Raw genomic sequence first — 12,493 nt, 5'->3', positions numbered from 1 at the left:
TTGCTTACCCTCTGTAACGGATGAAAGCTTGGAAAGAAACCTCCGCAGAAAGCTGATCTGACCAGAGTTGGGGGCGTAAAGGGTTGCAATAGTATACTTAGATCCATTTATGGAGCAATTAATAATGGCGTATCTACCTTCAGGGTCTAAATGTTGGGAATGTAGTGTGAACGCAACAGTATTTTTTACACAAATGAATACTCCAGCCTTTTTTTTTTCCCACAAGCCAGCAGTATGAAAGGAAATTTAGCATTATTTAACCTGTGCGAGTCCCCCTGGAGGAGATGAGACTCTTGACCACAAATCACGTCACATTTGGATTTAACCACTTTCCGCCAAAACATGGATCTTTTGGCCGGCGAGTTCAGGCCCCTAACATTTATAGACATCCAGTTCAGTACCATTGTACATGAAAAAAAGTCTCTTGCCTAGAGCTGCGGGGGGAGAAAGGAAGGTTAGGCAGGAAAGAGGTAACACTGACAACATTAACATCACTAACATTACTGATGTAGGGAGCATCAGTCCACATAGAAAAAAGCCCAAAAAGGGGGCCTGCGGTATGGTGGAAATGTACCGCCATGGGGGCTCAGGGTCCTGGTTGAACAGAACCAGCGGACCTTAAAAGTAGCAACTAAGTCTCAGCCGCGACTCAGACATATCACATAACTCACGCGACGGACCAATCTTCATTCACTTTATCCCTTTGGGATGATCCTGTGGCTCTTGGAGATCTGGCCGGGAGATTTGCCATGTTCCATGAGGATAGGAGCTTTGCCAACTGTTGTGGGGAATGGCAGACGTGGGTGTTTCCTGCACGGAAAAGCAGGATCTTTACAGGGAAACCCCATCTATAGGATATAGCTTCATCCCTGAGAATTTTGGTATAAGGGGCAAATTCCCTCCTTTTTGCCAGGGTTCCTGCAGACAGATCCGGAAAAATGGACAGGTGCCGGAATTGCTCAGACAGAGGCGGCCTCCTTCTCAGGGCTTGCAGCACGGCTTCTTTGGTCTTGTAAAAGTGCAGGCGAGCCAAAGTGTCCCGGGGGGCATCAGCACTGAGGGATTTAGGCTTAGGGACTCTGTGTATTCTGTCCACCAGGAAATCAGTTGCAGACAGGTCTGGGAGCAGCTCCTGCAGCAAGGAGCCTAGAAAGCTCTGCAGCCCCTTGTCTGGTATGGCCTCTGGAATTCCTCTGATTCTTATGTTGTTTCTGCGGGACCTGTCCTCTAAATCCAAGACCTTGGTATGGAGCTTTTGCACTTGTTCCTCCAGTGCTGCATTGGCATCAATGAGGCTATTGTGTGACTTTGTCAGCTCCTGCATTTTAGTTTCAATGTGTGCTGTGCGACTGCCTATGGCAGTGATATCTCCCCTCAGCTCAGCCACCATATCTTTCCAATCCTGCTGCAGTGATGAGCCGAGGGCACTGAGCAGTTTCTGCATGGTACCTTTGGTAAGCGGTATATCTGCAGCGTCTGTGTCCAAGTCTGGGCCTGCTGTGGATCCCCTCCTGGATGAGCGTGAGGAAGCTGTGGAGGAGGATGCTGCTGCCATTTTCCCTCGTCCCGTGCTGGAGAAGAAGTCTGTAACTTTCGCCGGGGACGGCTTCTTCTGGGACTTTCCCCTTGGCATGCCACGTTCCTGGGTACCTCCGCAGAACTTTCCCCCCGTGTGCAGAGAGATTGGTGACACTGGTGAGCCGCAGTGAGCCGGTTAGGAGTCGAGGTGGCTGGAGCTCAGCAGCTAGGTGACCGGTGCCATTAGCAAGCAGGCCACGCCCCCGAGATAAGCATCTTTGATGTCTATTGATGCTAGAAAAATTGAGGCGATGACGGAGCGGAGTGATTCCATCCGGAACCGCCTGGTTTTTACGTGTTTGTTGAGCAGTTTTAGGTCCAGAACAGGACGGAAGGATCCGTCCTTTTTTGGCACCACAAACAAGTTGGAGTAAAAACCGTGACCCTGTTGCTGAAGAGGAACAGGGATCACCACTCCTTCTGCCTTCAGAGTGCACACCGCCTGAAGAAGAGCATCGGCTCGCTCGGGGGGCGGAGATGTTCTGAAAAATCGAGTCAGAGGACGAGAGCTGAACTCTATCCTGTAACCGTGAGACAGAATGTCTCTCACCCATCGGTCTTGTACCTGTGGCAGCCAGGCGTCGCAAAAGCGGGAGAGCCTGCCACCGACCGAGGATGCGGTGTGAAGAGGCCGAAAGTCATGAGGAGGCCGCTTTGGGAGCGGTTCCTCCGGCGGTCTTTTTAGGACGTGACTTAGACCGCCATGAATCGGAGTCCTTCTGACCCTTCTGTGGCCTGTTGGACGAGGAGAATTGAGACCTGCCCGCGGGCCGAAAGGATCGAAACCTCGATTGTACCTTCCGTTGTTGAGGTCTGTTTGGTTTGGACTGGGGTAGGGATGAGTCCTTTCCATTGGATTGTTTAATGATTTCATCCAATCGCTCACCAAACAGGCGGTCGCCAGAAAATGGCAAACCGGTTAAGAACTTTTTGGAAGCAGAGTCTGCCTTCCATTCACGTAGCCACATGGCCCTGCGGACTGCCACCGAATTGGCGGAAGCTACCGCCGTACGGCTCGCAGAGTCCAGGACAGCATTAATGGCGTAGGACGCAAACGCCGACGCCTGAGAGGTTAAGGACACCACCTGCGGAGCAGAGGCACGTGTGACTGCATTAATCTGCGAGTGACAAGCTGAGATAGCTTGGAGTGCCCATACGGCTGCGAATGCCGGAGCAAAGGACGCGCCGATAGCTTCATAGATGGATTTCAACCAGAGCTCCATCTGTCTGTCAGTGGCATCTTTGAGTGAAGCCCCATCTTCCACGGCAACTATGGATCTAGCCGCCAGTCTGGAGACTGGAGGATCCACTTTGGTACACTGAGCCCAACCCTTGACCACGTCAGGGGGGGAAGGGATAACGTGTGTCCTTAAGACGCTTAGAGAAGCGCTTATCTGGACAAGCTCGGTGTTTCTGGACTGCCTCTCTGAAGTCGGAGTGATCCAGAAACGTACTCATTGTACGCTTGGGAAATCTAAAACGGAATTTCTCATGCTGAGAAGCTGACTCCTCAATTGGAGGAGCTGGGGGAGAAAGATCCAACACCTGATTGATGGACGCTATAAGGTCATTCACTATGGCGTCTCCTTCAGGTGTATCTAGGTTGAGAGCGGCCTCAGGATCAGAATCCTGATCTGCCACCTCCGCTTCATCCTCTAGAGAGTCCTCCTGCTGAGACCCTGAGCAGTGTGATGAAGTCAAGGGAATCTCCCAGCGAGCCCGCTTAGGCGGTCTGGGACTGCGGTCCGTGTCAGAGACCTCACCCTGGGACCTATGAGTCACCCCAGGAGCACTTTGCTGCTCCAACCGAGGGGGGCCTGGGGTTAATGATTCAACAGTGCCCGTGGCCTGTGTTACCGGCCTGGACTGCAAGGCTTCTAGTATCTTAGCAGACCATTTATCCATACTCTCAGAAAGTTTGTCAGCAAATACTGCAAACTCCGTCCCTGTCACCTGGACAGTGGTAGCAGGTGGTTCCACTTGGGCCACCAGTAGCAGAGGCTCCGGCTGAGTAAGTGCCACAGGGGCCGAGCATTGCACACAATGAGGGTCGGTGGAACCTGCCGGTAGTATAGCCGCACATGAGGTACAGGTTGCAAAGTAAGCCTGTGCTTTGGCACCCTTGCTTTTTGCGGACGACATGCTGTTGTCTCCTCTGAGCACAATCCAGGAGGGTATATAGCCAAAAATCAACAGTGCGACCGTACAGAGTAAATGTATAGCATATAAGCATATAATATATACACTTCAGCACCTAGAGGGGCCAGCACCTAGAAACAGGTGCTGCTTACCGACCGCCCAAAGCGGTTGTGTGACCACCAGATTCCCTGCCTGGGTCTCCCAGATCCGTGTTGTCTCTCCTCTCCAGCTTCAGAAGTGCTGACAGGAATGGCTGCCGGCGTTCTGTGAGGAGGAGGGGGTCGTGGGCGTGCCCTAGAAAGTGCGGGAATCTGGTGCCCCACGGTGCTCAGTGAGGGGGGAGGAGGATACAAAGTATGCTCCAGCCCTCAGCGCTGACGTCCTGTGCAGCGTTCCACCCTTCCCCTGACTGGCAGGCCTGGGGGCGGGAATATGCGGTACTAGGCCGCAAAAGCCGGGGACTAGAGTTATAAGCGCGGCCGGCAAATAAGCGAGGCCAGCGCGGTAGTCCCGGCGCACTAACACACCCAGCAGTGCTGCAGCGTGTATGACACAAGCGCTCCATGCGCCGTCCCCAAGGGGACACAGAGTACCTCACAGTAGCAGGGCCTTGTCCCTGACGATACCCGGCTCCTGTCCAGCAGATTCCCCAGGGGCTGCGGAGGGAGCACGGTCCCAGTGCCTGGAGACCGATTAGGATCCCACTTCACCCAGAGCCCTTAAGGGATGGGGAAGGAAAACAGCATGTGGCTCCTGCCTATGTACCCGCAATGGGTACCTCAACCTTAACAAACACCGCCGACCAGAGTGGGGTGAGAAGGGAGCATGCTGGGGGCCCTGTTATGGGCCCTCTTTTCTTCCATCCGATATAGTCAGCAGCTGCTGCTGACTAAATTGTGGAGCTATGCGTGCATGTGTGCCTCCTTCGCACAAAGCATAAAAACTGAGGAGCCCGTGATGCACGGGGGGGTGTATAGGCAGAAGGGGAGGGGCTTTACACTTTTAAGTGTAATACTTTGTGTGGCCTCCGGAGGCAGAAGCTATACACCCAATTGTCTGGGTCTCCCAATGGAGCGACAAAGAAATAAGCCATCACTAAGCCCCATATCCTGAAAAATTAAAACGCTACTGATCGCGGAAAATGGCGCAAAAAGTGCACCACTTTTTTGAAAAAAAGTCTGAATTTTTTTTAACCCCTTAGATAAAAGTAAACATATACATGTTTGATATCTATGAACTCGCACCAACCTGAGGAAATCACAGCGACACATCAGTTTTACCATATACTGAATATAGTGAATAAAATAACAAAACAATCAGACAGTCTCACTTTTTTTGCAATTTTTCCGCATTTAGACTTTTTTTTGCCATTTTCCAGTACACTATATGGTAAAACGTATGTTTTAATTTAAAAATACAACTTGTCCCACAAAAAAACAATCCCTCATATAGCAAGGTTGACGGAAAAATAAAAAAAAAAAAAAAAAAAAAAAAAAAAGAACAAAAAACAACCTTCCTACCTCATTTCGCTGACGTGTTTGAACACTTCTCGCTGACCACTGAGTAAAGTTTCCAGTTCCTGTTGAGAAGCCTAAAAGGGAGATAAGTGGAGTTTACTATGGAAGTCGGCCGTCTCACATTACACATCTATTATTGGACTTTTTGTCTTTTGCTATATTATAAATGCAACCCCCACTTCAGAAAAAAAATAAAAAAAAAAAAACAAACTCCAGGCAGATCCCCACATGGTTAGTAATTTGGTACAGTCAGTCTAGGATAAGCCGTTGTCCAGAAGCGGTCCTGTACCTGCGGGATGTTTCCGCCACCAGCAGATGGCGCCCTCTTGGCGATCTCATCGGTCACTGCGTTCACGTATCGTCGCTGTTCATCCAGTATCATGTCCAGTTGCCGGTTCAGTTGCTTGATTTCAAGGTGGATGCGGTTCTGACCTTCGAAGATCTGCCTCAGCTCCCGGTCGTTTACAGACTCATACATGTCATCCTCTATAAAAAAAAGAGAATTTTGTTTACTTACCGTAAATTCTTTTTCTTATAGTTCCGACATGGGAGACCCAGACCATGGGTGTATAGCTTCTGCCTCCGGAGGACACACAAAGTACTACACTAAAAAGTGTAGCTCCTCCCTCCGAGCATATACACCCCCTGGATAACCAAATCTAGCCAGTTTAGTGCAAAAGCTGAAGGAGGACATCCACCCACAAGTAGAGATAGAGCAAAACCCGGAACAACCGGAACCTCTGTCTACAACAACAGCCGGTGAAAACACACGGAACAAGAAAACTGCCAACAGGCAACAGGGAGGGTGCTGGGTCTCCCATGTCGGAACTATAAGAAGAAGGGAATTTTGTTTACTTACCGTAAATTCCTTTTCTTCTAGCTCCTATTGGGAGACCCAGACAATTGGGTGTATAGCTTCTGCCTCCGGAGGCCACACAAAGTATTACACTTTAAAAAGTGTAACCCCTCCCCTCTGCCTATACACCCTCCCGTGCATCACGGGCTCATCAGTTTTGGTGCCAAAGCAGGAAGGAGGAAACTTATAAATTGGTCTAAGGTAAATTCAATCCGAAGGATGTTCGGAGAACTGAACCATGAACCAAAAGAACAATTCAACATGAACAACATGTGTACACAAAAGAACAACAGCCCGAAGGGAACAGGGGCGGGTGCTGGGTCTCCCAATAGGAGCTAGAAGAAAAGGAATTTACGGTAAGTAAACAAAATTCCCTTCTTCTTTGTCGCTCCATTGGGAGACCCAGACAATTGGGATGTCCAAAAGCAATCCCTGGGTGGGTAAAAGAATACCTCGATAAAAAGAGCCGAAAACGGCCCCCTCTTATAGGTGGGCAACTGCCGCCTGAAGGGGTCGCCTACCTAGGCTGGCATCTGCCGAAGCAGAGGCATGTACCTGATAGTGTTTCGTGAAAGTGTGCAGACTCGGCCAGGTAGCCGCCTGACACACCTGCTGAGCCGTAGCCTGGTGTCGCAATGCCCAGGAAGCATCTACGGCTCTGGTAGAATGGGCTTACAGCCCTGCAGGAATTGGAAGCCCACAAGAACGGTAGGCTTCAAGAATCGGTTCCTTGATCCACGGAGCCAAGGTTGACTTGAAAACCTGAAATCCCTTACTCTGGCCCGCGACGAGGACAAAGAGCGCATCCGACCGGCGCCGGGGCGCCGTGCGAGAAATGTAGAGCCGGAGGGCTCTCACCAGATCTAATAAATGCAAATCCTTTTCACATTGGTGAACTGGATGAGGGCCCAAGGGTAAGAAGATATCCTGCTTGAGATGAAGCGGGGATACCTTAGGGAGAAAGTCCGGGACCGGACGCAGAAGCCCTTATCCTGGTGAAACACCAGGAAGGGGGCTCTGCATGATAGCGCTGCTAGCTCAGACACTCTCCTGAGTGATGCGACTGCCACTAGGAAGGCCACCTTCTGCGAAGGGCGAGATAGAGAGACCTCCCGCATCGGCTCGAAAGATGGCTTCTGAAGAGTCGTCAGCACCCTGTTAAGATCCCAGGGTGCGAACGGACGCTCGTAATATGGGACTATGTGGTCAAACCCCTGCAGGAACGTGCGGACCTGCGGAAGCATGGCTAGACGCTTTTCAAAAAACACGGAAGCGCCGATACTTGTCCCTTGAGAGAGCCGAGACAAGCCCTTGTCCATTCCGGATTGAAGTGAAAGAAAGAAGGAAAAGTGGACAAGGCAAACGGCCAGGGAGTAAAACCCTGATCAGAGCACCAGGATAAGAAGATCCTCCAAGTCCTGGGCTAAATCTCGGCGGACGTTGTTTCCTTGGCTGTCTCATGGTGGCGATGACAACTTGAGATAACCCTGATGACGCTAGGGGCCAGGGCTCAATGGCCACACCATCAGGATGAGGGCCGCAGTATTCAGATGGAAAAAAGGCCCTTGAGACAGCAAGTCTGGTCGGTCTGGGAGTGCCTACGGTTGACCCACCGTGAGGTGCCACAGATCCGGGTACCACGATCTCCTCGGCTAGTCTGGAGTGACGAGGATGGTGCGGCGGCAGTCTGACCTGATCTTGCGTAACCCTCTGGGCAGTAGAGCCAGAGGAGGAAATACATAAGTCGAAACTGCGACCAGTCCTGAACTAACGTGTCTGCCGCCCGAGCTCTGTGATCCTTGGACCGAGCCATGAATGCCGGGACTTTGTTGTTGTGCCGAGACGCCATTAGATCGACGTCCGGTGTTCCCCAGCGGCAACAGATCTCTAGAAACACGTCCGGGTGAAGAGACCATTCCCCTGGTTCCATGCCCTGGCGACTGAGAAATCTGCTTCTCAGTTTTCTACGCCCGGGATGTGAACTGCGGAGGTGGCGGAGGCTGTGGCTTCCGCCCACAGTAGAGTCCGCCGAACTTCTCGGAAGGCTTGACGACTGCGTGTGCCGCCCTGGTGGTTGATGTACGCAACCGCCGTGGCGTTGTCCGACTGAATTCGGATCTGCCTGCCTTCCAGCCACCGCTGGAACGCCTTTAGGGCTAGAGACACTGCCCTTATCTCCAGAACCTTGATCTGAAGGGAAGACTCTGTCGGAGTCCAGGTTCCCTGAGTCCTGTGGCGGAGGAAGACCGCTGCCCACCCTGACAGACTCGCGTCCGTCGTGACCACAGCCACGGCTGGGGCCGGAAAGATTTGCAAGGGAAAAAAGAGGCGTTCTTGTTTAGGGACGTCGACCTCCTGTCCCATTTGCGGTGTCCGATAGAAGCGGATGCAGACGAATCTGCGCAAGGGAACTGCCTCCATTGCTGCCACCATCTTCCTTAGGAAGTGTGTGAGGCGCCTTAAGGGGTGTAACTGGGTCCGAAGGAGAGAGTGCACCCCTGTCTGTAGTGAGCGCTGTTTATGCAGCGGAAGCTTCACTATTGCTGAGAGAGTATGAAACTCCATCACGAGGCATGAGAGTGTAGGGCCGGCACCACTGTTGCCATGACTTTGGTGAAGACTCGACCTGATGGCGAAACGCAGGAAGCGTTGATGCTCTGGTGCAATCGGCACATGGAGATAAGCATCCCTGATGTCGATTGATGCTAGGAAGTCTCCTTGGGCCATCGAGGCGATGACAAAGCGTAGAGATTCCATCCGGAACCGTCAGGTTCTCTGTCTGTTGAGCAGTGTGAAGTTCAGAACGGGGCGGAGTGATCCGTCCTATCTTGGTACCACGAACAAGCTGGAGTAAAAACCGCGACTACGTTCTTGAAGGGGAACGGGGATCGCAACTCCTCCTGCCGTCGGAGTGTTCACCGCCTGAAAACGTGCATCGGCTCGCTCGGGGGGCGGAGATGCTCTGAAGAAACGAGTCGGAGGACGAGAACTGAGCTCTATCTTGTAACCGTAAGACAGAATGTCTCATCCATCGGTCTTGGACATGTGGGGACCGCTCCCCTGACCTGGACCGCCATGCAGAAGAGGTTCTCTGGCTCTTCTGTGGCCTGTTGGACGATGAGGATTGGGACCTAGCTGAGGGTGCTGAGGTCTCTTTGGTTTGGGCTGGGTAAGCACGAGTCCTTTCCCTTGGACTGCTCAATTGTTTCATCCAATTGTTCGCCAAACAATCGGTTGCCAGAAAAAAAACAAACCGGACAAGAGCTTCTTGGAAGCAGAATCTGCCTTCCATTCGCGTAGCCACATGGCCCTGCGGACTGCCACCGGAGTGGCGGATGCTACCGCTGTACGGCTAGCCGAGTCCAGGACAGCATGCACGGCGGAGGATGAAAATACCGACGCCTGAGACGTCAAAGACGCTAATTGCGGAGCAGAGTATGACCGCATTAATCTCAGACCGAGCAGCTGAGATAGCCTGGAGTGCCCACACTGCTGCAAAGGCTGGGGCAACGGACGTGCCTATGGCTTCATAGATGGATCTCATTAGGAGCTCTGCCTGTCCGTGGCATTCTTGAGCGTTGAACCGTCAGCCACTGCTACTACCGATCTAGCCGCCAGTCAAGAGACTGGAGGGGCACCTTGGGACACTGAGCCCAACCCTTAACAACGTCAGAGGGGAAGGGACAACGTGTGTTATAAGGCGTTTAGTAAAAACGCTTGTCCGGGAAAGCCCTGTGCTTCTGGACAGCATCTCTGAAGCCTTGAGAGCCACGTCCGGACAGAGTCCTGGGTTGCGACCTCCGCCTCGTCCTCTATAGAGTCCTCAAGCTGAGACCCTTGATGAAGTCGGGGAAGATTCTAAGCAAGGCCGCTTAGCCGGTCTGGGACTGCGGTTCGTGCCGGAGTCCACCACGTAATAAATAGAGGCCACCCCAGGAGCACGCTTCGTCGCAGACCGAGAGAGGCCTGGGGGAGATCCCGCAGTGCCCGGGGCCTGTGTAAGGGGCCGGTCTGGACTGCAAGCTCCTAGTATCTTAGCAGACCATTTGTCCATAGCCTGAGCCATGGATAGTGAAAATGACTCAGAGTTTCTCAGCAAAAGCTGCAACTCTGTCCCTGCCGCCTGGACAGGGGACGCCGGCGGAGCGCAACCAGTGCCCCCGGCTCCGGCTGAGCGAGTGCCACATGGCCCGAGCAATGCTCACAGTGATCACTGAGGGATACATATGTACAGTCGAACTGTGAAAATGCATACAAACATTATATATCTATATATACAGTTCAGCACTCTAGGGGGCCCAGCACCGAGAAGAAGCCCCCTGGCGTACCGACCGCTCAAGCAGTGTGCTGCTTAAAAACATGGCTGTCGGCGTTTACAGTGGAGGGGGGAGCCGTGGGCGTAACCCCAAAAGTGCGGGAATCTGGTGCCCCGAGTGAAACGTGAGGGGGGCGGAGGACAGCCGAGTGTGCTCCAGCCCTCACTGTCGGCCTCAGACTGACCGTCCCGCCCTTCCCCCTGACTGGCAGGGGCGGGAGTTTAAGGCGCTAGGCCGCAAAAGCCGGGGCCTAGAGTTAAAAACCGCGGCCGGCAAGCAGGCGCGGTCGGCGCGGTAGTCTGTACTAACCCCGCAGGCGCTGCCAAGTCTGAGGCTAAGGTGCTCCCTGCACCGTCCCCAAGGGGACACTGAGTACCTTGCGGGGATCAGTGTCGTAGAGTGATTAGTGAGGGGGGCGGAGGACAGCCCAGTGTGCTCCGGCCCTCACTGTCGGCGTCAGCCCGACCGTCCCCCTGACTGGCAGGTCCGGGGGCGGGAGTTTCAGGCACTAGGCCGCAAAAGCCGGGGGCTAAAGTTAAACACCGCGGCCGGCAGGCAGGCGCGGTCGGCGCGGTAGTCCCGTACCAACCCCGCAGTCGCTGCCAAATCTGAGGCCAAGGTGCTCCATGCACCGTCCCCAAGGGGACACTGAGTACCTCTGTGCAGGGATCTGTGCCGTAAAGTGCTTAGTGAGGGGGGCGGAGGACAGCCAAGTGTGCTCCAGCTCTCACTGTCGGCGTTAGACCGACCGTCCCGCTCTTCCCCCTGACTGGCAGGGCCGGGGGCGGGAGTGTAAGGCACTAGGCCGCAAAAGCCGGGGACTAAAGTTAAAACCGCGGCCGGCAAGCAGGCGCGGTCGGCGCGGTAGTCCCGGCGTCATACCAATCACCGCAGTCGCTGCAGCGTCTGAGGTCAAGGTGCTCTATGCACCGTCCCCAAGGGGACACAGAGTACCTGTAGATGCAGGGCCCTGTCCCTGATGATACTCCGTCTCCTGTCCGGCAGAATCCCACAGGGGCTGCGGAGGGAGGCCGGTCCCAGTGTCTGGATGACCGGATAGGATCCCACTTCCCCAGAGCCCCTAAGGGATGGGGAAGGAAAACGGCATGTGGCTCCGGCCTGTGTACCCGCAATGGGTACCTCAACCTTAACAACACCGCCGACTTAGTGGGGTGAGAAGGGAGCATGCCGGGGGCCCTGTTAGGGCCCTCTTTTCTTCCATCCGATATAATCAGCAGCTGCTGCTGACTAAAATGTGGAGCATTGTGTGAGTGTCAGCCTCCTTCAACACAAAGCATAAAAACTGATGAGCCCGTGATGCACGGGAGGGTGTATAGGCAGAGGGGAGGGGTTACACTTTTTAAAGTGTAATACTTTGTGTGGCCTCCGGAGGCAGAAGCTATACACCCAATTGTCTGGGTCTCCCAATGGAGCGACAAAGAAAAAGAATTTACGGTAAGTAAACAAAATTCTCTTTTTCTTCATCGTTCCTTATGGGAGACCCAGACCATGGGACGTCTCAAAGCAGTCCATGGGTGGGAAATAAACAGAAAACTGAGAAGTAGGCAAAACCTAACTTCACAAATGGGCAACAGCCGCCTGAAGGATGCGTCTGCCCAAGCTCGCATCTGCCGAAGCATGAGCATGCACTTGTAGTGCTTCGAAAAGGTGTGCAGACTAGTCCAAGTGGCAGCCTGACAGACCTGCTGAGTCGTAGCCTTGTGCCTGAAAGCCCAAGAGGCACCGACAGCTCTGGTCGAGTGCGCCTTGATCCCCGGCAGGGGAGGCACCTGAGTACACTGGTAGGCATCGGATAAGGCCGACCTAATCCAACGAGCTAGGGTCGGTTTAGAAGCCGAGAGACCCTTGTGCTGACCTGTGGTTAGCACAAAAAGAGAGGTGCACCGCCTAAGAACAGCGGTGCGTGACACATAGATGCGGAGTGCCCGCACCAGATCTAAAGTATGCAACGCTTTCTCAAAGCGATGCACAGGAGCCGGACAAAAGGAAGGCAATGAAATGTCCTGGTTCAGGTGGAAAGGAGACACCACCTTAGGGAGAAAGTCCGGAGTCAGACGGAGAACCAC

The 12,493-nt window shown here is 53.4% G+C and overlaps 1 protein-coding gene across 1 annotated transcript in view; it reads right to left on the bottom strand.

Annotated features, from left to right (window-relative positions):
- LMAN1 (lectin, mannose binding 1) overlaps positions 1-12,493 on the bottom strand; it is a 141,224-nt gene that overhangs the window by 96,279 nt on the left and 32,452 nt on the right. Inside the window, exons 9-10 of the mRNA XM_075327913.1 lie at positions 5,524-5,720; positions 5,238-5,308 (exon numbers count right to left, since the gene is read on the bottom strand). Coding sequence (XP_075184028.1) covers positions 5,238-5,308; positions 5,524-5,720 — 268 coding nt within the window. The remainder of the gene's footprint in view (positions 1-5,237; positions 5,309-5,523; positions 5,721-12,493) is intronic.

Source organism: Anomaloglossus baeobatrachus, chromosome 1 (assembly GCF_048569485.1).
Source record: "Anomaloglossus baeobatrachus isolate aAnoBae1 chromosome 1, aAnoBae1.hap1, whole genome shotgun sequence".
Lineage (NCBI taxonomy): Eukaryota > Metazoa > Chordata > Amphibia > Anura > Aromobatidae > Anomaloglossus > Anomaloglossus baeobatrachus.
Note: the sequence above shows the minus strand (reverse complement) of the source record. Positions and strands in the feature narration are given on the sequence as shown.